The sequence below is a fragment of the Ranitomeya variabilis genome, chromosome 2 (assembly GCF_051348905.1).
Source record: "Ranitomeya variabilis isolate aRanVar5 chromosome 2, aRanVar5.hap1, whole genome shotgun sequence".
In the NCBI taxonomy this organism is placed as follows: domain Eukaryota; kingdom Metazoa; phylum Chordata; class Amphibia; order Anura; family Dendrobatidae; genus Ranitomeya; species Ranitomeya variabilis.
Window position 1 is genome coordinate 136,780,691 of NC_135233.1, and position 24,439 is coordinate 136,805,129.

The 24,439-nt window shown below is 45.1% G+C and overlaps 1 protein-coding gene across 2 annotated transcripts in view; it reads right to left on the bottom strand.

Moving 5' to 3' along the window:
* TTC27 (tetratricopeptide repeat domain 27) overlaps positions 1–23,679 on the bottom strand; it is a 522,480-nt gene extending 498,801 nt beyond the window's left edge. The window contains exons 1-2 of one of the 2 annotated variants that reach the window (XM_077283015.1): positions 23,565–23,679; positions 14,081–14,250 (exon numbers count right to left, since the gene is read on the bottom strand). In XM_077283015.1, the coding sequence (XP_077139130.1) occupies positions 14,081–14,165 (85 nt within the window). In that variant the 5' untranslated portion in view covers positions 14,166–14,250; positions 23,565–23,679. The remainder of the gene's footprint in view (positions 1–14,080; positions 14,251–23,564) is intronic. The other variant, XM_077283016.1, reaches the window with a different exon arrangement.
* Between the last annotated feature and the right edge of the window lie 760 nt (positions 23,680–24,439).

A 24,439-nucleotide genomic window follows, 5' to 3' on the forward strand; every position in this document is an offset into this window, starting at 1 on the left:
ATGTAAGCTACAGTTACCTGATTGTCTGAGAATAGCCTGACGTGATGGCCCTGTAAGGACATAAGAAAATGGCTCAGAGCTCGTGCTACTGCCAATAACTCTTTAAGGTTAGATGACAAATTTTGTTCGGAACGTGACCAAACCCCCTGGACCCACATATCCCCCATATGTGCCCCCCATCCTTTGGAACTAGCATCTGTGGTCACCACACGCGATATATGGTTTATCCAGGGAACACCATTACGTAGGTTTGGAGTGTGTAACCACCAACGTAAGGACTGAATAGTGGAACTAGACAAGGAAAAGGAACTAACCAAGTGACCCTCTAACAGGCGAGTGTTGTACAAAACCTCCCATTGTAGGACTCTGGTGTGGTACTGGGCCCAAAGTACCGCCGGGATACACGACGTGAGTGAGCCTAACAGTGACATCGCTCCCCTCAATGTTACCAATGGATTGTCAATCACTTTGAGTATTTGTCGTTGGATCTTTTCTAACTTAACATCAGGTAGACGGCATTCCTGTAACCTAGAGTCCAATATGAGACCCAGGAATTCTTGAACCTCTAGGGGCTGTAACCGTGATTTTTTAAAATTAATTATCCAACCCAACTTTTGTAAGGCTGTAATTACTTTGTCTAGTTGGGACGAGCAGTGTGATTCAGAGTTTCCTATTATTAATAGGTCATCCAGATATGGAACTACGAGAATATCCTGCTCATGGAGATGTGCCATGACCTCCACAATTATCTTTGTGAACACCCGAGGAGCCACTGCAACGCCAAAGGGGAGTGCTCTTTATTGGAAGTGTTTAACCGAATCGTGCAAGAAGACTGCTACTCTTAAATAACGCTGGTGTTCTGCGTATATAGGGACATGATAATACGCGTCTTTAAGATCTAAGACGACCATGAAACACCTGTCAAACAATAGTATTATTGCTGTTTTGACCGACTCCATTTTAAATGATGGAACCCACAAAAACTTATTGAGGCCCTTAAGGTTAATAATGGTGCGAAAGGAATTATCCGGCTTTTTAATCAAAAAGAGGGGAGAATAGAATCCTTTACCCCTTTGTATTTCAGGAACCTCCACCAATACGCCTTTTTGTTGGAGTTCCTGGACCTCAGACTCTAATGCCAGTTGTTCTGTAGGAGAAGAATGCACAGGTGTTACTAGAAATCTGTCATTAGGAGTGATCTTAAAATCAAACTTTAGTCCAACTTCAACAATGTTCAGGACCCATGGGCTATTGGAAATATTCCGCCAAGCCGGATAGAAGGCTAAAAGTCTGCCTCCTACCCGGTCCGCCAGTCATTGTGGCTTTCTGTTGTCCCGAAAGGAGTTAAACATGTAGCCTCTACCTTTCTTTTTATTGGCGTCATATCTGGGCTTTTCTCTATTCGATCTTGATCGGTCAAACCACCTTCTATTAGAACCTCGTCTGTAAGTGGGTCTACCGAGGTAGGGGAAGCGTTTCTTACTATCCCCCGCTTTTTCTAATAATTCATCTAGAACCAGACCGAATAAGTGTGCTCCTTCGCACAGAATGCTGCATAATTTGGATCTGGCCGGCATGTCCCATTGCCAACATTTCAGCCAGATTGCCCTACGGGCTGAATTAGAAAGTGCCGCCGACCTGGCTGCCAGCTTAACCGAATCTGCTGATGCATCAGCTAGATAAGCAGCAGCTCCCTGACTCATAGAGAGGGAGGATAACCAACCACACCATCTAAGAGCGTGCTGTACAGGTGGCTGCGATTGACGGTCTGAGAGCCCCTGCTGAAGTTTCCCAAGCTCCCTTGAGAAACACATCTGCCCTTCTGTCTAATGGGTCCTTCAAAGTTCCCAGATCCTCAAACGGTAGAGAGGATTTCTTGGAAGCCTTGGCCACAGCTGCATCAAGTTTCGGGGCTTTGTCCCATGTCGCTGATGCGGACTCCTCGAACGGATACTTTCGTTTAAAAGATGGAGGAAGAGAACCTTTCCTTTCCGGTTTTTTCCACTCTCTAGAAATTAGGGAGCTTACTTTTTCTACTACCGGAAAGCATCGGCGGGATTTACAATCTAATCCTTTGAACATCACATCTTGCATAGATTTTTCTGATGGAGTTTGCTCAATACCTATTGTGTTATTTACCGCCTTTACTAGGCGGTCTATCCGGTCAAAGGAAAAGCATGAATGACCGTACTCCGTGTCCGAGGAAGATGCTGACGTGTGAGAAGCCTCCGACTTCAGATCCCCCGAGTCACTGTCCTCATGTGAACTTGGGGATCCAGGATCTATTCTTTTAGACCCTCTACTATGAGATTGGGATCTTGATGAACCTCTAATCTCTTGCCTGACCATCTGTCTTAGGCTGGTAGCGAAATCTGGCGTCTCCTCTGCTATTAATCGCTGGATACACGGACCACATAGTTTTTTAATGTAATCATCCGGGAGAGGAATACCACATTCCGCACATTCCTTGTGCCTAGATTTGGAGGACCGCTTTTTTCCTTGATACGGAAAGATGGAAAATAAGGGGAGACACATATCACTAAGTGAACTTTCTCGGCGATCACTTACCCCTATAGTGTCTGAGTGGTACCGTAGATTGCGGGGGGACCCTCTCAACCGAAGCAACATCTATACGGCTTGAGGATTTTCCGGCTTTGGAAGTTTGATCAGCTCTACCTCCAGGACGACTACTGCCACTAGAACGTCGCTGGGTGTTCGCTGTCTGGGGCTTCTCCAGGGGTTCACACTGTTGCTCAGAGTGCAACGGCTCCTGCTCCTGAGACTCCATTGTAAATATGGAAACGAAGCATGAGGTAGCCCAGACTGAAATCTTAAGTAGCCGGCCCGCATAGGTACCTCCCCCAGGTGGGAGTCAGCAGGCCAATCCTGGTGAACTGCCTGGTACAACACAGTATATGGGAGGCCCCTCCCCACGAGACCCACCGCCAATGGTACTCACACTGTCAGCCAGGAAGCGCTGCCCGTATCTCCCATAAAGAAAAAACCGCCTTGCACACTGTTCCCAGGAAAGGCCGAAAGGGCGTCGCCAAACGTCATTGCATGCTGCCGCTCTAAGCCCCGCCCCTTCTCGCGCGTCACTTCCGGTGCGCCGCTTCCTGAACGCCGGACGCAGCGCTCGTGCTGAACTAGAACGCCGACGCCACCGCCCGCAGCCGCCCACCAGAGGGGAACGCTGGCGCTGCCGCAACACAAGCGCCGGCAGAAGAGGCACACGCAAGAGGGAGCACCTAAACCACCGACGGTCGGAAGAAGGGGCCTCCCACATAATACTCACCCGTACCTGTGGCGATGGGACACCGACCGAGACAGCACTCCCCCTGAAGGCTGCTCCTGCTCTGCTGCTGCCTACCCCCACAGCCCTCTGTGGTGCGGCACTTCCAGCATCGCGATCAACACTGAGGAAGGGGACCTCCCGCCTCCGGAATCGGTGAGTCGGATCTGGGACAGAATCTTCTTTCTTCACCTTCTTCTTAAAGGTACATCTGTAGGGTCCCCTGTCAGGGACAGGAAACCAACTGATGCGGGAGAGAGGTGCCGCCCTTTTATCTCTGTAGGTTTCCTGTCCCTGAAGGGCGGATCCCCTCTCTCGTTAGTGCTGTCATGACGACTGAATAAAATGTGGCCCATATAATGCTGCATAAAGGTTGATTATGGCCCCATAAGATGCTCCATAGAAACATTTGCCCCATATGCTGCTGCTGCTGCGATTAAAAAAAAAAAATGACATACTCACCTCTTGTCCTGAGCAGGCGGAGACACCGTTACTTGCGATATTCACCTGTCCCCGTTCCACCACCGCACGCCGCTGTCTTCCGCGTCCTCTGCAGTGACTGTTCAGGCAGAGGGCACACTAAACACATCATAGCGCCCACTGACCTGAACGTCACAGCCAGAGGACGCGGAAGACACAGGGGCGCGCAGCGGTGTAACGGGGACAGGTGAATATCGCAATGCTCACATCCCACGTTATACTCAGCCTCCCGGCGCGATCCCTGCTTCTCCGATGCGATGGTCTCTCCGGGCGCCGGCTGCTTGTTCCTGTGTTCAGCGGTCACATGGTAATGAATATGCGCTCCACCCCTATGGGAGTGGAGTCGAGTCCATATTCATTACTTTAATGAGCGGTACCATCTGACCGCTGAACACCGGAAGAGCTGCAGGAGCCGGAGAAGCAGGGACATGCAGAGACGCGACGGGAACAGGTAAGTATGATTTGACAGCTGGCTCTCCCCCTCCCCCGCGGAGCCCCTGGGACAATGACTCGAGTTTAAGGGGAGAGGGGTACTTTCAGCCTAAAAAAATTGCCTGAAAATCTCCTCTTATACTCGAATATATGAGGTACATTTATTTGCATTTTGCAGTGAGAAATAAGTATTTGATCCCCTACCAATCATTAAGAGTTCAGGCTCCTACAGACCAGTTAAAGACGCTCCTAATCAACTCGTTACCTGCATGAAAGACAGCTGTCTTACATAGTCACCTTTATAAAAGGCTAGTGTCCACAGACTCAATCAATCAGTCAGACTATAACCTCTACAAAAATGGACAAGACCAAAGAGCTTCATAAGGATGTCAGGGACAAGATCATAGACCTCCACAAAGCTGGAATGGGCTACAAAACCATAAGTAAGAGACTGGGTGAGAAGGAGACAACTGTTGGTGCAATAGTAAGAAAATGGAAGAAATACAAAATGACTTGTCAATTGACATTGATCTGGGGCACCATGCAAAATCTCACCTCGTGGGGTATCCTTGATCATGAGGAAGGTGAGAGATTAGCCTAAAACTACACAGGGGGGAACTTGTTAATGATCTCAAAGCAGCTGGGATCACAGTCACCAAGAAAACCATTGCTAACACATTACGTCATAAAGGTTTAAATTCCTACAGTGCCCACAAGGTACCCCTGCTCAAGAAGGCACATGTGAAGGCCGGCTGAAGTTTGCCAATGAGCACCTGGATGATTCTGTGAGTGATTGGGAGAAGGTGCGGTGGTCAGATTAGACAAAAATTGAGCTCTTTGGCATTAACTCAACTTGCCGTGCTTGGAGGAATCAAAATGCTGCCTATGACCCAAAGAACACCGCCCCCACTGTCAAGCATGGAGGTGAAAACATTATGTTTTTGGGGTATTTCTCTGCTAAGGGCACAGGACTACTTCACCGCATCAATGGAAGAATGGATGGTGCTATATACCGTAAAATCCTGAGTGACAACCTCCTTACCTCGGCTAGGACATTATAAATGGGTTGTGTCTGGGTCTTCCAGCAAGACAATGAACCAAAACATACAGCCAAGGCAACAAAGGAGTGGCTCAAAAAGAAGCACATTAAGGTCATGGAGTTTGCATAGCTAGTCTCTAGACCTTAAACCCATAGAAAACTTATGGATGGAGTTGAAGCTCCGAGTTGCCAAGCGACGGCCTCAAAATCTTAATGAATTAGAGATGATCTGCAAAGAAGAGTTGACCAAAATTGAGCAGGCACCGGGAAAGGTCAGAGAGGCCCAGCACCTGCGCTCTGCAGTACTTTGCTCTGACCTCAACAGGGCAGACAAAGTACGCCTGCGCCGGAGCAGGAAGACAAGAAGAGGACGTCATCGTATGAAGATAGGAGGTGCCGGACCCGGACCGCGATGCTCATCGTACGCGAAACGAACCAGGACCGCCTGGGTGAGTATAATATAACCTGTTTTTCTTACCTTTCAGGTTACATCGGGGGCATATCTACAGCATTACAGAATGATGTAGATAAGCCCCTGATGCCGGAGGCCTTAGCTCACATATGATTTTTGGGGTGACACATTCCCTTTAAAAAAATAAAAATAGCCTGTTATGCAGGCACATTTATGCTACAACTCCACATTGATCTGCAGATTTCTCAACGTGACCCCATAAATCGCTAAAAAAGGAAAATGGATTTTGCTTTTTTCTGACAGCAGCCACTTATGAATAAATAAAACGGACAGTATAAAATTGGTCCTAACCATGCACATTCACGACATTAACCATGCCCCAACAGCAGTCAATAGGAGGAAGCACGCTTCACTGCTCGCAGTATTTTAGCTCAACTTCTGGTCAAGGTTGGTGCATGTTTATCTCATTTCTCCCTAAATAACAGGAGGTGACCTAAGGACTCATCCGCGCTGTCACTATACAGTATATGTCTGCTTGCTAAGCACACGCTTCAAAGCCCTGAAAATGCAATCATGGATTTTCTTTGAAAAAAAAAAAAGACCAGCAAAAACATTGTCAGTTCTCGAACGTCTATGTCGTCTAAGCTTCTCAAGTAGCTAATGGCTCAATAATACTATGTTCACACAACCGTACACTACTTGACAGAAGTTATGTCGCTTATCCAGGTTATGTAAATAAAAGCTTATTACCTGACGTTAAATTCATCCATTGGTTGTATAAATTATTCTTTTGAAAGCTGAAACCCTCGAAAATGTGGTTTAGGTTAAGAAAATAAATTGGCATCAATGCAGAAATTTTGATCAGTTAATGGACACAGAATAGTCAGATTTTGGCAAAAGTTTTGTCGCCCACATAAAGTAATGTGATATTCAAACAAATAATTAACTTAAAATACAAATATATGTTGCATAACATTAGTGAATGAAGTTGTGGTGCTATTAGAGTCATATTAAATATTTTGTGTTACTTCCATGAGCTTGAAGGACTGCATCCATGCGGTTCAACAATGATTCATACAATTTATTAATGAAGTCATCAGGAATAGCAAAGAATGCAGTCTTCCATGCCTCCCAGAGTTCATCTAGATTCTTTGGTTTTGTCTTCCAAGCTTCCTCTTTCATCCTACCCCAAACATGCTCAATGATGTTCATGTCAGGTGACTGGGCTGGCCAGTCCTTGAGCACCTTGATCTTTTTTGCCTGGAGGAACTTTGTTGTAGAGATGGATGTATGAGATGGAGCACCATCTTGCTGCAGAATTTGACCCCTTTTATGATTTGGTATATAAGAGGTAGCTAATACTTCTTGATATTTTAGGCTATTGCTATTGCCTTCCACCTTGCAAATGTTTCACACACCCCCATACTGAATGTAACCTGTTGTGAATTCCGTTCTCGGGCTCCCTCCTGTGGTCGTGGATGGTACTTTGGTGAGTTCTGTCCTTGGACACCCTCTGGTGGCTTTGAGTGGAACTGCTGATCTTTGAGGTTGGCTTTCTCAGCTGCCCTCGCTTATTGCTTCTGCTGGCTTTCCTATTTAACTCTGCTTAGGTCGTTAGTTCATGCCAGCTGTCAATGTCTCAGTACTGGTTCAGATCTCTCTTGGATTTCTCTGATGACCTGTCTACTCCAGCAGAAGCTAAGTCCCTGCTAGTTCTTTTGTTGTTCATTGGTTTTTGAATATATTTCTCAGTACATGCTATGTTTCTAGTCCAGCTTGCTATTATGATATTTCCTTGCTAGCTGGAAGCTCTGGGGGTGCAGAGTTGAACCTCCACACCGTGATTCGGTGTGGAGGTCTTTTTGCATACTCTGCGTGGTTTTTGTAGTTTTTAATACTGACCGCACAGTTCCCTTTCCTATCCTCTGTCTATCTAGAGAAGATTCGGCCTCCTTTGCTAAAATCTGTTTCATTCCTGTGTTTGTCACTTCCCTCTTAACTCACAGTCAATATTTGTGGGGGGCTACTTTTACTTTGGGGAATTTCTCTGAGGCAAGGTAGGCTTCTATTTCTATCTTTAGGGGTAGTTAGCTCTTAGGCTGTGAAGAGGCGTCTAGGGAGAGTTAGGTACGCTCCACGGCTATTTCTAGTGTGTGTGATAGGATTAGGGATTGCGGTCAGTAGAGTTACCACCTCCTCAGAGCTTGTCCCAAGTTTTACGTTTTAACCATCAGGTCATTCCGGGTGCTCCTAACCACCAGGTCCATAACAGTAACCCCAGACCATGATCTTTCCACCACCAAATTTAACTGTTTTCTGGGTGTATTTTGGATCCGTACGGGCTCTAGTAGGTCTCCTGCAGTATTTGCGGTGGCTGTGGTGTAATTCTACTGAAGATTCATCAGAGAAATCCACCTTCTGCCACTTTTCCAGCGTCCATCTGTTTAGCAGGCTATGAGACTTTGCCTTTTGTTTATTGCTGGCCACTGATTCGACCATGGAGGCCATTTCGAGACAGAATCCTACAAACTGTTCTAGTTGACACAGGAACTTGAGGTGACCAGGCCTGATGGAGCTCTGCTGCATTGGAAGAGGGGCTTGCTTTGGATTTTCTAACCAACAAACGTTCCTCCTGAGGAGTTATCTTGCAGGGTCTGCCGGACCTGGGCTTGTCAAACACATCTCCAGTCTCTTTAAATCTTTTTAAAATTCTTTGTACTTGACGCTGAGACACATTAAAGGTGCCAGCCACCTCTGCAGTGGATCTGGTCTTCTCCCTCTTGATAATCCAGGCTTTGGTCGCAGGGTGGATTTTTGGCATGTTGTCAGAGCTCAAGTTAGAGTTCAAGTGAAGGTCTGGGGTGCTGGGTTTCTTTTTATACACACACTAATTAACCGATCATTTACTGAGCACAGGTGAGGATGTAAACTAGGATTGGGTGCATTATATGACCAGGTGACAAAACTTTTGTCTTGCCAAAATCTGACCATTCTGTGTCCATTAACTGATTAATATATCTGCATTGATGCCAATTTATTTTCTTAACCTAAACCACATTTTGGAGGGTTTCAGCTTTCAAAAGAATAATTTATACAACAATGGATGAATTTAACGTCAAGTTATAAGCTTTTATTTACATAACATGGATAAGCGACATAACTTCTGTCAGGGAGTGTATATTTGGCACGAATGCGGTCCATTGACAAAACAGACATCTCTCGGATGATCTCTCGATGAACCCTATTTTTTATTAAAATGGGAGCATCAATCAACAGAAGGGGATGGACCTGCAAGGACCAGACATTAAAGGGAACCTGTCACCCCCTCAGGCGTTTGTAACTAAAAGAGACACCTTGTGCAGCACAAATGCTGCATTCTGACAAGGTGGCTCTTTTAGTTATGATGCCTGCACACGCTGAAATAATCCTTTATAAAATGTGCCCCCTCATACCGTGAAATGTTCCAGGAGGCGGGTCTTTCCTTGCTAATCAGACACAGCACAGCCGTCACTCTGGACCTGTGCGAGCCGGTCGCCGCCTCCTCAGCGCTGTTTTCAAATGAGCCGGCGCCTGCGCTCTTTTCTCATGCCTTGGGCATGCGCAGTGAGCGCTGCCCGTCCTCTGCCCTGATTTGCAGTCTAGCTGACTGCGCCTGTGCGGCCGCCCTGCCAGACATCCCGCCCCGCAGTGTCTTCTGATTTATTCTCACTGCGGGGCTGGGATTCCTGGGCATGGGCAGTGCATATCTTCGCCTCTCATCTCCCTCCGCCTTTTTCAGACTGTGCGGCGTCAGCTGATCCCTAATCGCATGCCACGGGATTAGGGTTTAGGGATCAGCTGACTCCGCACAGTCTGAAAAAGGCAGAGGGTGATGAGTGAGAGGCGAAGATATGCACTGCACATGCCCAGGAATCCCAGCCCCGCAGTGAGAATAAATCCGAAGACACTGCGGGGCGGGATGTCTGGCAGGGCGGCCGCACAAGCGCAGTCAGCTAGACTGCAAATCAGGACAGAGGACGGGCAGCACTCACTGCGCCTGCCCAAGGCAGGAGAAAAGAGCGTAGGCGCCGGCTCATTTGAAAACAGCGCTGAGGAGGCGGCGCCCGGCGCGCACAGACCCGAAGTGACGGCTGTGCTGCGTCTGATTAGCAAGGAAAGACCCACCGCCGGGAACATTTCACGGTATGAGGGGATAAGTGATTATTTCAGCATATGCAGGCATCATAACTAAAAGAGCCACTTTGTCAGAATGCAGCATTTGTGCTGCACAAGGTGGCTCTTTTAGTTACAAATGCCTGAGGGGGGGGTGACCGGTTCCCTTTAATAATATGCATGCATTTGTCATAAGGGTCTTCAATCATCAGACCTATCAAATTGCCTTGGAGTGCGATTATATAGTTTTTATCTACAAGGTCTTCTGCCATGGTCATGATTTGCTGCACGGCCACCATTTGTGTTGTTGGTTCGATGATAATGGATACAAGTTGAAAGTTTTAAAGTGCTTTTTCCTAAGGACAGGTGACAAATGTCTAATTGCTGGGGTTCCACTGATTACAAAAATGGGGGTCCCAATATCCAGTTCTTTTTTAATGCATTCACCACCGAAACATGGATCATAACCTCCACCAAAAAAAAAAAAATCAACATCACGGCCAAGCCCATGCCGGAGACATGCACACTAGCCACAAGAGCGGGTCACTAAACACCTGACGCCATGTTTTTAATGGGCAACAAGGTCCCCAATAGGAATATCAATACAAAGTTACCCCCTCCTTTAAGGTAAATATATACGACACTATATAAGTGTGAAACGCTAATAAAGTGCAAGTGCATATAAAGTGAATATACCTATATACATGTTATGATCTGCTCTAAGGACTTAACACACCAAATAGTGTGTGTAAAGTAGTAAAAACAATGAAATAAATAAAAATATAATAAAACTGCATAACATCAATGAAAACACATAATATAAATACAATAATGACAAATCATGCATCAATGTGTAATAAAAAAAGAGAGGAGGGAGAAAAAAGGGGGAAATAGAAGGGAACAGAAAAGTCCCCTAACGAAAATATGCGCATAAAGATGTTTCAGTGGGGAACCGTCTACAGAACATGATTCCACCATGGACCATAAAGACTCCTTTCCAATGAACATAATGGCTTGAAACCAGCATGTCCTTAAGATTTCTCCCCCTTCGTGCCGTCATCAATGGTGAGGACAGATGTTTACAAAAGTAGGGTCCGTCATCAAAATCGGTGTCTTCTGGCGTCTTTACATGACGCATGCAGCTCAGTGACGTTATCGGGGACTTCCCCGTGAACCGCATCGCCATTTTGACACCGCACTTGATGCTACACGCGGCACACGTTAGACCGGCCAAATGCGCCACCAATGACAAGAAACCATGAACTATTTAAGGATGACAATGGAGATTGTATGTACCATCCCAGCCCCCCGAGGAAGCCATTGCGAAACGCGCGTCGGGGCGCGTGGCTACAAATGGACATCAATATGGGTGAGACCACTTACAATATGTATGGCCCCTTAGTGTTTTAGGTGGTGAGTTTTCTATGACAGGTCACTGACCGAAGAACAGTGAGAAATCTCTATGTTACTACTATATACTTACCTCCAGGACACTTAGGATTTGGCCAACCCTATATCTCTGGAATATATGCACTGGCACTTTAGCTTGGATTGATATTTTGATTGGGGATATTGCTGATGATTATGTATTACTTCTGCCCATGAGTACGTCTTGTCTGCAGCAATTGTACATCTTGGCATCTGTGGCCATATTAGAATAGCTCTGCTTATAAATATTTATAACTTAATGACTTCTGTGTTTACTCAATTTTTGCATTAAAAGAATACAATTTAATTTTAATCAAGAAAACTTTTTCTTTGATTGTTTTGGTAGTGAATGTTGTTTGGGTGCTCCGCACGGGTGTACCCATATGTATACGGGTTGCTTTAAACCCGAATTCTTATGATGGTATCTGTATTTGAGATTCTGTTGTTTATTCTTTTTTAATGCAGCAGTATTAAATACAGCAGCACTGCTGTCACTATTGCTGCAGCTTCATTCATGTCTGTAGTACTAAAGATGGCTGTGTACAGTGCGGGGCCAGGTACGGTGCGGAGCCTTCTCCGTCCATTTTGCAAGGGTCAATTCTGGAGAGAAAATCTATGTGATTTCCAAAAAAACAATAAGCTCGCTATGAAACTGGAAACCTGCAGCATACTCATTATTCTGTGTGAATTTTATCCCCTACATGTGGCTGAAATTGTAGTGCATAACATGTGAATTTACCCTTACAGTTGACGTGATTAAAAAATTCAAGCTCTGAATTCCCAAAACTGAACTCTAACCCCCAAAACAGGGTCTTTATGGCCCCGACAAGAGTACGTACATGCTACTGATAAAGAATGTCTAGTGTGCTATACTAACCTATGTGGTCTTTGTCTTTATATCCTATTTTTTTCTCTTTAAGCTGTTACTTATGATTAAACAATCAACAGTGTATACCTGATACTACAGATTAGAAATATAGTGTACCCTTGTCTTTGTCCCTATTTAGGGACTACTTCTTTATTTCTTCCCTTTGTTTCTACCATCCCTCTACTCTTACTCTCCCTTAATAAAAATTTGTTTATTTTCCTTCCTCCCTCCAAAATTCCTTCCCTTCTTTTTCCAATTGTTTAATGTTGTGATTTATGTTTGGTATGTGTAAAAAATGTATAACCCAATAAGGCTACGTTCACATTTGCGGTCAGCGCCGCAGCGTCGGGCGCCGCAGCGTCGCCGCATGCGTCATGCGCCCCTATATTTAACATGGGGGCGCATGGACATGCGTTGTGCTGCGTTTTGCGCCGCATGGCCGCAAGCGTTGGACGCAAGAAACGCATCAAGTTGCATTTTTTTTGCGTCCAACTTTCGGCCAAAAAGGAGGCATGCGGCGCAAAACGCAGCGTTTTAGCGTGCGTTTTGCCGCGTTTTTGTTTGCGTTGTGCGCTGCGGCGCCGACGCTGCGGCGCACAACGCAAATGTGAACGTAGCCTAAAATATATTTAATCATTAAAAAGCTCAAGTAATAAATATGATCTATCTTTTGAAAAACTCAAATATCTTGCCAATTCATGGCTGCTGGGACCCCCACCATTCCCAAGAACGGAGCCCTGACCTGCCCAGTTAGAGTGGAGCGATGGCCGCACAAGAACACCACTGTGCTACTCGTTATCTGTGGGAAAGCAGCTCCATTGTAATTGGGAATTTCATGAAAACACAATAGATTGAAAAGATTGAGATGCTCTGCTCCCAAGATCTGACATGCCGCTACTCACACAATTCTGAAGTGCATGACTTACGTTATGTGCACGCGATGTCTTTAAAACGCTGGCGAACCTTTCTAAATTTTCCTAAGCAAAGCGGCATCACTAGTGGTTTTATCATAGCTGTTGCAGCAGAGTTTGTGGTCTTCAGCTTCATGACTCAGCTGATGTCCACTTTACAATGGCGCTTAAAGGCAGAAATTCTATAACAGCTTTATGGAGAAGATGGCATTCTGCCAGAATAATAGTGCTGCATTCTGTGCTGTCCTTCCATCAAATTTGGCTTCCAACATAAGTGAGAACATGGCCTTAGCTAAACTGTAGTTTTCGTTTAAAGTGGACTGTTAGAAATATGGACGAACCCTACCATAACTGCAGGTTACTTCACGCCTAGCCATTGAAATCCCCCAGTTACTAAATTCTATCACTGGGGGGGCTACAGACAGCTACAAATTTCTCCTACAGCGGCCAAAAGGTCCTTCTGAGCTTTCTGGTGAGGGAGATATGGTCCAGAATAGCTCTTTTGCCGTATGCAATGAGCGAGGACTAGAGATGAGCGGATCACTTCACACAACCCCAGATCCTGATTGATGAGTAATCCTATCACTGTTAGTCCCGGTCAACCCCCTTAACTTAGCCCAACAATACAAGTAAGAAAAATGAAACTGTCCTAGCAGTTACTCACAATATGGACATCCTAGTGATGCGGTACAATGTAGGGTGGTCTCACATAATAACCCTGAGGCTGCTAGCAAAATCAAAATATTATGTCACAGTATAAAAGGCTCAGGATTTCAGAGCAAAGTGCTCAGATCTGGCAACTCAAAAGCATCAGCTACTTGCCCGGCTGGTGGGCATAAACTGGAGGTGGGATTTCTGATGGTGCATAATCCCTTTATTCTCCTGTGCCCCACACACTAATATAACATCATCCAAGCAATACGTCTCCTTGCAGAATATAAGAACAAGACTTGAGTTTCTGTGCGACCATCAGAAAGATTTGATGACAATGAGTCATTGACCATATGGCCTAAATCATGATACACTAGAAGTTGGAAATCCTTAGTATAAGGGCTGTGCTTCTTACCAACATTTGCTTCTGCCTCATACTGATCGTTCTGTGGAGATGACTGAAAGCCCCTGAGGACGTCCAGCTCCAGCGTGGCCTGCATTTACACTGATCAGTGCAGGACGAGACAGGTGAGAAGAAGTGGGACAGCAGACAAGTCGATCACGGCTTGATGAAAACTCAGACGCCTGAAACATGAACACAGATATAAAAAGAACAGTGACTTCATGTACGAACCAGAACAGGCCAAGTTATTGCATCGCTGATCACAGTTTAGAACAAGGGCATGTAGGGCCCTCTCTGAGGGAGAGTTGGTGACAAGTGTGCCCTCAGAGACAGACTGAGGTGTCATAGGATGGTGGCATTGTACGGCACTGTGCAACCAACCGATATAGTGATGGTAAAGTTACAGAGGTGCAAAAGTCAGTGAGATCTAATGTGTAATTAAAAGGGACACTGTAAATAGCGAGTCATGGGATGCCAATGTCATAGGTCACCTGCTGGAACAAACGGAGGTCAGAGTGGGGAGCAGCACAACTAGTCTATGTGCCAGGTTACAATTATGGGGTCTCGTTATATCTCAAAGGTTTGATACTGACATGTTCACTCTACTGATGTTCTCTGAAGGTAAAGACTCTCTAGATCCAGATGGTAGTTTTTGAACCACTGTGTAGGCAAAACGCTGCAAGTTAAAGCTCAACGATCAGAAGAATATGTCTTTAACCCTTTCACCCCGAAGCCTATGTTCACCTTCCTGACCAAGCCAATTTTTACAATTCTGACCACTGTCACTTTATGAGGTCATAACTCTGGAACGCTTCAATGGATCCCACTGATTATGAGAATGTTTTCTTGTGACATGTACTTTATGATAATGGTAAAAATTTCTTTTATATCACTTGTGTTTATTTGTTAAAAAACGGAAATTTGGCGAAAATTTTGAAAATTTCACAATTTTCAACATTTTTATTTCTATGCCCTTAAATCAGAGAGTCATAACGCACAAAATAGTTAATAAATAACATTTCCCACATGTCTACTTTACATCAGCACAATTTCTGAAACATAATTGCAAGATTTGATGGAGAAATTAGCGGACGCATGTCACATTTAGAGAGCTCCTGATGTGCCTAAACAGTGGAAACACCCCCACAAATGACACCATTTTGGAAACTAGATCCCTTTGGGACCTTATTTAGATGTGTATTGAGCACCTTGAACCCACAGGTGCTTCACAGAAGTTTATCGGGTTAAGCCGTAAAAATTTTATTTTTAGCTACAAATTTAGTATTTTAACAAGGGCAAAAGGAGAAAATGGACCCCAAAGTTTGTTGTGCAATTTCTCCCGAGTTCACCGATACCCCATATGTGGCTGAAAACTACTTTTGAGGCACAGTGCAAAGCTCAGAAGGGAAGTAGCACCATATTACAGTGCAGATTATGCTGCACTTGTTTGAGAGTGCCATGTTACATTGCACCCATGAGATGCCAGAATAGTAGAACCCCCATAAACATCTCAATAAATTCATCTAGGGGTGCAGTGATTATATTGACACCACAAGTGTGTCACAGACTTTTATACCATTGGGCAGTGAAGAAAAAATTATTTAGCTGTGCTGTCTCACGGGGCCTGTGTGTTTTGCAAGGTTAGGAGGCCTTGTATGTGCTGCTCAGACCCTGCTGGAGTCAGAGAGGGAAAGACTCACATTTAAGCGGCTGAGCCGTGTATTATATGAACTTGTCATTTTGCGTTCTCTTCTGCCATACCTTAGTTTACCTGGAAGAGGCTGCTTTATTTTGCAAGCCATTATTTCTTATATTTAGGGACTCTATAGCGACGGGGTCTGTTCCACAAGACTGGGGCATAGCAAATGTGGTACCAATATTCAAAAAGGGCTCTAAAAGTGAACCTGGAAATTATAAGCCAGTAAGTCTAACCTCTATTGTGGGTAAAATATTTGAAGGGTTTCTGAGGGATGTTATTCTGGATTATCTCAATGAGAATAACTGTTTAACTCCATATCAGCATGGGTTTATGAGGAATCGCTCGACAAACCAATCTAATCAGTTTTTATGAAGAGGTAAGCTATAGGCTGGACCACGGTGAGTCATTGGACGTGGTATATCTTGATTTTTCCAAAGCGTTTGATACCGTGCCACACAAGAGGTTGGTACACAAAATGAGAATGCTGGGTCTGGGGGAAAATGTGTGTAAATGGGTTAGTAACTGGCTTAGTGATAGAAAGCAGAGGGTGGTTATAAATGGTATAGTCTCTAACTGGGTCGCTGTGACCAGTGGGGTACCGCAGGGGTCGGTGTTGGGACCTGTTCTCTTCAATATATTTATTAACAATTTGGCAGAAGGTTTACACAGTAAAATATCAATATTTGCAGATGATACAAAACTCTGTAAAGCAGTCAATACAAGAGAAGATAGTATTCTGCTACAGATGGATCTGGATAAATTGGAAACTTGGGCTGAGAGGTGGCAGATGCGGTTTAACAATGATAAATGTAAGGTTATACACATGGGAAGAAGGAATCAATATCACCATTACAGACTGAATGGGAAACCACTGGGTAAATCTGACAGGGAGAAGGACTTGGGGATCCTAGTTAATGATAAACTTACCTGGAGCAGCCAGTGCCAGGCAGCAGCTGCCAAGGCAAACAGGATCATGGGGTGCATTAAAAGAGGTCTAGATACACATGATGGGAGCATTATACTGCCTCTGTACAAATCCCTGGTTAGACCGCACATGGAGTACTGTGTACAGTTTTGGGAACCGGTGCTCAGGAAGGATATAATGGAACTAGAGCAAGTACAAAAGGAGGGCAACAAAATTAATAAAGGGGATGGAGGAACTAAAATACCCAGAGAGATTAGCAAAATTACGATTATTTAGTCTTGAAAAAAGACGACTGAGGGGCGATCTAATAACCATGTGTAAGTACATAAGGGGACAATACAAATATCTCTCCGAGGATCTGTTTATACCAAGGAAGGTGACAGTCACAAGGGGGCATTCTCTGCTTCTGGAGGAGAGAAGGTTTTTCCACCAACATAGAAGGGGATTCTTTACTGTTAGGGCATTGAGAATCTGGAATTCCTTGCCTGAGGAGGTGGTGATGGCGAACTCAGTCGAGGGGTTCAAGAGAGGCCTGGATGTCTTCCTGGAGTGTAACAATATTGTATCTTACAGTTATTAGGTTCTTTAGAAGGACGTAGATCTAGGGATTTATTCTGATGGAATATGGGCTGAACTGGATGGACAAATGTCTTTTTTTGGCCTAGCTAACCATGTTATGAACTTTTAATAAACCACCTGTTTGTTTTGAACCAATTAACTAAATCCCGTGTGTGAACCAGCATCTACTGGAGAGCCGATCCCTCACAAAGAACAGAACGGTGGTGCTGAACAGTAATTACACAGTCCTCGTGCCAGGCTAGCAATTTACTTCTGGTAACAAAGCGGGATATTATGCATTCCCCTAAGTGTGCGTGGACAGAGCACCGAATCTAATGGTGAATCCACAGAAAAGGAACATGTCCGATCCTGGCAGACGTTCCATGGCAATTGTGTATGACCACTACTGTATATAAGGGGATGCTTCAGTCAGGTATTGGGTAACTGGATGCTGCAGTATACAAAGGTTGAGGTATGCATTCAGAGTATTTGCCCTTTTCAATTGTAGGCTTTTGGCACAGGAGAGGTAGGTTTACTAAATATTAAAGCACCACTCCAGCATTTTTTTTTCATTTCCCCACTGGAGTGGCGCCACTAATGACTGCTCCTAGTGTTATGCTTACCAGCTGTTGTCTTCAGCTCTTCCTGGTGCTGCTCCATTCCTAATCCACCATCTTGTGATAATAAGGTCTAACTACCCAGAAGTCAGACGTTAAAGGGAACCTGTCACCCCCAAAATCGAAGGTGAGTTAAGCCCACCAACATCAGGGGCTTATCTACAGCATTCTGGAATGCATTGGCCTGCATGAAAATCATGTTTTTCTTGAACGATACCGACTTCTTCCTGTACCACTGCTTGAAGAAGTTGTTTTCCAGAAACTGGCAGTAGGTCTGGGAGTTGAGCTTCATTCCATCCTCAAACCGAAAAGGTCCTACAAGTTCATCTTTGATGATACCAGCCCATACCAGTACCCCACCTCCAACTTGCTGGCATCTGAGTCGGAGTGGAGCTCTCTGCCCTTTACTGATCCATCCATCTGGCCCATCAAGAGTCACTCTCATTTCATCAGTCCATAAAACCTTTGAAAAGTCAGTCTTAAGATATTTCTTGGCCCAGTCTTGACGTTATATCTAATGTTTCTTCTTCAAAGGTGGTCGTTTTTCAGCCTTCCTTACCTTGGCCATGTCCCTGAGTATCGCACACCTTGTACTTTTTGTTACTCCAGTAACCTTGCAGCTCTGAAATATGGCAAAACTGGTGGCAAATGGCATCTTGGCAACTTCACGCTTGATTTTTCTCAATTCATGGGCAGTTATTTTGCCGAACACGCTTCTTGCGACCCTGTTGGCTATTTGCCATGAAACGCTTGATTGTTCGGTGATCACGCTTCAAAAGTTTGGCAATTTCAAGACTGATGCATCCCTCTGCAAGACATCTCACAATTTTTCTGACCTTCTTCTGACCCATTTTGCCAAAGGAAAGGAAGGTGCCTAATGATTAAGCACACCTTATATAGGGTTTTGATGTCATTAGACAACACCCCTCCTCATTACAGAGATGCACATCACCTGATTTACTTAATTGGTAGTTGGCTCTCAAGCCTGAACAGCTAGGAGTAGGACAACATGTATAAAAAGTATCATGTGATCAAAATACAACTTGCCTAATAATTCTGCACACAGTGTAGTGTAGTTTATATGTGATATAATCGATGTTTGCATGCACCTAAGTGCTTAGAGAGTGTTGCTGTATTCTGATGTTTGTGTATTATGCAGTCATGGCAGCTTCCACCTGTTCACACTTACTTTATTCTCTTAAGCGGTGCAGGTCAAATTTTGTCTTTTAATGGGATGCTGCAACCAGGTTATTGAGTGACTGTGGGAGACAGTGCGCTGCAGTCATTATTTGGGGATCTGGATGATGAAATCACAAGGTCTATGTAGCAGGCTTATATTGTGTTTACGGGGCGTTTCCAGGACTTACAATAGGTGATTAATATGGAACAGATTATCAATATAGGTTTCCTGGTGGTCAGGCACCCAGAAGCCCTACTGTTCAGCTGTTATCACCTCCGGGAGTGACCAGATGCTAGTAATGTGCAAAGCAGAACACCGCAGCTCTGTACACAGTTTAGTGGCCACTCCCGGATGCTATGAGTTCACTCCTATTCAAGTGAATGGGTGATAACCTGCAGCTCATGGCAGCGGCCACTAAACAGTGAACAATGGTGCAGTGTTCTGCTAAGACTGCTTACATCTGACCACTGTCGGAGAAGATAACAGCTGATCAGTGGGCGTAACGGGCGTAAAACCCACCAATGTGTTAGTGATGATCCTCTAAGTGATGCTCAATACATGCATGGATGGAGCAAATAGAGAAGGGTACAAAAAAGATTTTCAAGTGTAAAGTCACATTTGGTGGTGTATGGCGGTGGGGTTGGTTCAGTGTGACAGACAGTGACCACAGGAAAAGTTCACAGGAAACGTATATGTTTAATGTCCAAAAACTCACAAACAAAAGAAACGGTATCCTTCGAATCGCGACCGGGAAACAAAACAGTCCATAAATTGCTGAGGGCAACCACACCAATGTATTACGCTGCGGGGTGCCAGGAGTTCGCTCTGCTGGGCTGTGTTCCCTCACACAGGCAGAACTTTTGCAGAGCTGTCTGCTCTACCCCATGCAAATTCCACATTGACACATCCAAACCCTTCCTGTACGTTTTTTTTTTCTAAACTGGAAACTGTGGCCATGGGCCACTTGTAAGATCCAGCCTGGAGGAAACGGACCGGCCCCACTACCTTCCTGCAGACCGTTTCAAAAATAAATGCCCATAACGGGTTTTCCTGAACAATGCCTTGGCCAAATAGCTTGACCAGGTTCATGTTTACTTTTATTTTGGATAATAGAAAAAATTGGCGTCCGGCTCAACAGGACTGGATTTTCCTTTTCTTTTTATTTTTCAAACGAGAATATAGTGCACACAAAAGAAAAATTTACATGGTCGACATGACCCAATTAACGCGTTTCGACTGCACTAAGCAGTCTTAGTCATGACTCACATAGAGCAACTGGGTGAGCTGGAATCAAGTTTCTATAATTACTTTTATTTTGCCTTGTGACTCACGGACGTCCTGCTGTGACCACAAGGCACTCCAGCGGGTCTAATATCCTTCTGAACGCATCCTGGGGGACACATAGTGACCCTCGCAAATAACACCGGTCACGGCCTCACAGTTGGTACATGCAATTGTAGGGAAGTTTCACAGAGTTTATTACTACTGCATACCTATGTCCACAAGGAATCATCAAAGGGGCTACTCACTACTTTAATATTGATGACCTCTTTTTAGGATAAGTCATCAATAAAAGATCCATGAGAGTCAAAGAGACATCTCCATGACTGTATGAAGGCTTGTATTTCACAAGACAAGTTGTGGTTCTGAATAGCACCATCCATGTTATTATATAATGTGCCAAAACAGGAGAACAAAATTCCAACTGAGGTGTGAAGGTAAAAATGACCTGGCAACATGATTCTCCAGGACAGTAAGATTTTTTTAAGCTTGTTTTTTTTTTTTATTATTTTAGTGGTTTTAAGGGAGTACATGACCCCTAAAATGCATTTTAAATGGAGTATACAGTGTTTTAAAGGGAACCTGTCACCTGAATTTGGCAGGACCAGTTTTGGGTCATATGGGCGGGGTTTTCTGGTGTTTGAGTCACCCTTTCCTTACCCGCTGGCTGCATGCTGGCCGCAATATTGGATTGAAGTTCATTCTCTGTCCTCCGGAGTACACGCCAGTGCAAGGCAATATTGCCTTGCGCAGGCGTGTACTCCGGAGGACAGAGAATGAACTTCAATCCAATATTGCGGCCAGCATGCCGAAACTCTCCGGCAGTACTCAGACAGTGCTCGCTTGGGCAGCATGGGCCTAAGTACAGACGCCGGGCAGGTTCACAACTTTATTAACCTACAGATTTTTTTCTAGGACCCATTGACTTGCATTGGCGAGTCTCATCCCATATACGATGACAAAAAAAAAAAAAAAAAAAATCGCACATGAGCAGGGAACCATAGACTAACATTGGTCAGAATGAAATCCGATTTTTTTATCGGATTGCTCATCTGCTTTTCTCGTAAATGACTATGGGCGCTAATAACCACACATAGGTCACCAGGTATCGCAGTGCACGCTAAGTTCTGCCTGTTTCTCTTTGGTTTCAACCTATGTAGGTTCATTCTGGGAATGCTACTACATTGGCTGGTGACAATGTGGGACATCGTTTTAACCCTTGGATTACCGTTGCACCTGGAGTGAGTATATTGGGTTAATTTAAATGATTAAAGAATGTGTCTGTTTTATTTCACATAAGCACAAAATAAAACACCTTATTTAACTCTTTACTTACAGGTTTAGTAACGAGGGTGTCTGGCTGGAACCTCTTCATTACTAAACCTGGGTTTGGTGTCAGTGACTGCCGCTGAGACCAACTCCTAATCCCATTACGCAGATGCGACTGCACCAGGGCATGGGGAAGAGCCTGGGCTATGTGCCAGAACTGGCAAATATGAAGTGCCATTTCTGGGACAGCTGAGTGCTGGTATTTTTAGCCTGGGACAGGAGCAAATAAGAATGAAAAAGAAGGTATTGAACAAGGAAATTACATCACAAAACTTTTTTCCCTATTTTTAAATATCTTTATTTAGCTCCAAAAAGTATTCATTGCAGCCAACAAGTTCCTAGAGATGCAGAAACGTTGCAGAAATTTCTGCAGTGAAATATCGTACTCAATGTGTGCACATACCCTAAATGCTACAACGTTTTGAGTGCATTTATTTTGCGAGAGGTGGTATGACCAAAACCAGTCCACTAATTTTGGAGTACACACCTAATTTCCTGTACACAGTTTACTTTATGAGTTATATTTTTGGACCATAAATCAACTTTTATGGGTGAAGCCATTCCAAATATGCTTTTCCCTCTGATTTTTAAATGTGGATAGTGTGGTGATTCAGACTTTAATATTTAAAAACTTTTTTTCACACCATTTTTTAGTCCCCAAAAGGGACCTAAACATGCAGTTGCTTGTACTATATATCAGAGCACATCAGTATAGTAGTAATACTATGCTTGAGTCCTCGTGGCTGTTCGACAGCCGCAACATATGCCGGGGTTTCCTAAAATACAGCCAATCCCTGCATGTGTTGCTGCTGTCAAATAGTGGTGGCACATGCAGCCACGAGGACTCAAACAGTATTCGCTTAAATGGTAGAAACGTGTGCATTACTGGTGGTGGTGCAAAGGTAGGTTCCCACACCTTACGATATACATAAAGAAAAACCTTGCACTCAACTTAATGCTCTTAGTGAATTTTAATGTAGTACCCAAAACGTTTTGGTTCAACACACCGGACCTTCATCAGTTACTACAGAAAGTGAAAATAAATTAATAAACCAACATGATATAAAGGAATCAAAATACAGAACATAAAATAACAGAAAAAAGTATATACAAGAACCTATAATGGTAAACGCATTAGAGCTAAAATAGTGAACCTGGTTGCAGAGAGAAGAGTGAAATTGTTAACGTACTATCCAGCAGTGAGAGACATGTCTAATAAATGGCACTAATGTGAAACTAGGAATGGAAAGGGACATGTAATAACGTACCGTACTGTGTGTACAATCATGGGGGAGACAAACAGTGTCTCTAGGCACCCGCCCCTGTTCTATTTCAAAGGCAGACACTTTTCTGGAGAAATACGCCAGGGGGGGAGAAATACGCCAGGGAGGAATATGCAAGGGGGGAGGAATACGCAAGGGGGGAGGAATACGCAAGGGGGGGAGGAATACGCCGGGGGGGGGGAGGAATACGCCAGGGGGGGAGGAATACGCCGGGGGGGAGGAATACGCCAGGGGGGGGAGGAATACGCCAGGGGGGAGGAATACGCCGGGGGGGAGGAATACGCCGGGGGGGAGGAATACGCCAGGGGGGGGAGGAATACGCCAGGGGGGAGGAATACGCCAGGTGGGGAACACACCTCAGCCACTGTGTAACAGCCCGTGTCTAATCGTTATGTAGTATATAGTGGAATACGTTTCACAGGCATTAAAGCAAAACTCAGCAAGTAGCGGACCATGTCCATGGTGGAGGGCTGTGATGATCGCTACCAGACCAATTATAATCATACACAAAAAGGATGGATCAGAAATCTATAGAATGACATGTCGTGACAGTAGTGACGGATGTCAGGACAGCTGTCAGTCCATCAGCACCAGGCCTGTGTGAGGAGCTGTGATGACTCTCACCTGTACACATGTGCTGCTCGCCTGCTTCAGTGCGCCGCCATGACACTGCCGCAGAGCACGCTGGGAGCGGTCATGTGATCCCAGTAGAGGGCGCACGCGCAGTGCTGGTCTCCAGAGTACAGCGGGTAAGCTGAGGTGGAAGTGTGCACAGTGTCCCAGGTGTACACGTCCGGCTGACAGCGGCGAGGAGGGCGAGCTCCGCCGTCACTGAGCACAGGCCGCGGTTTAGGCTGCAGTTATCCCATGTAGAAGCAGAGGTCCCGCTGTCCCAGCTCTGCTTGCTGTCAGTGGATGTAAGCTTGGTTGACGTTACGCTCCAGAGCCGGCAGTAGGATGCAGTGGCGCCCCCCGATACCAGGACCGGGCGCTGCAGGCAGAGAATGTCAGTTTACAGCCGGTCACCTGGTTTTCTGACCGGTTATGGTGGTGCAGGGGTTAATGTTCCCTCGGGGTCTTATTGCTTTGCTACCGGGGTCCGTTGTTCTTCCCGATCTAGTATGGGGTCTCCTGTCTGTAGGGTCGGCGATGACTGCTGGGAATAGCTGTGCTCTATACACCGCCTACAGATAGTGCTATGGGTGGGGGACAGCGACCCCTTAATGACCGCCAATAGGTCTTCTACTGACCTGAGATATAAGAGAATAGCCCCCCATACGGGTGACAATCCTGCAGCTGTCGGCTGTCCACTATAGCTGACAATTTGCTTCATCGGACACCATCAGCCTTGGCACCATCCATAGCTCTTTAAAGGGAACATGTCACCAGGGCCGGCTCCAGGTTTTCATGGGCCCTGGGCGAAAGTCCCGGTGGGCCCCTTAACACATACCACAGTTCATAATGCACGGATACGGGAGAGAAATCTAGGTATAGTACAA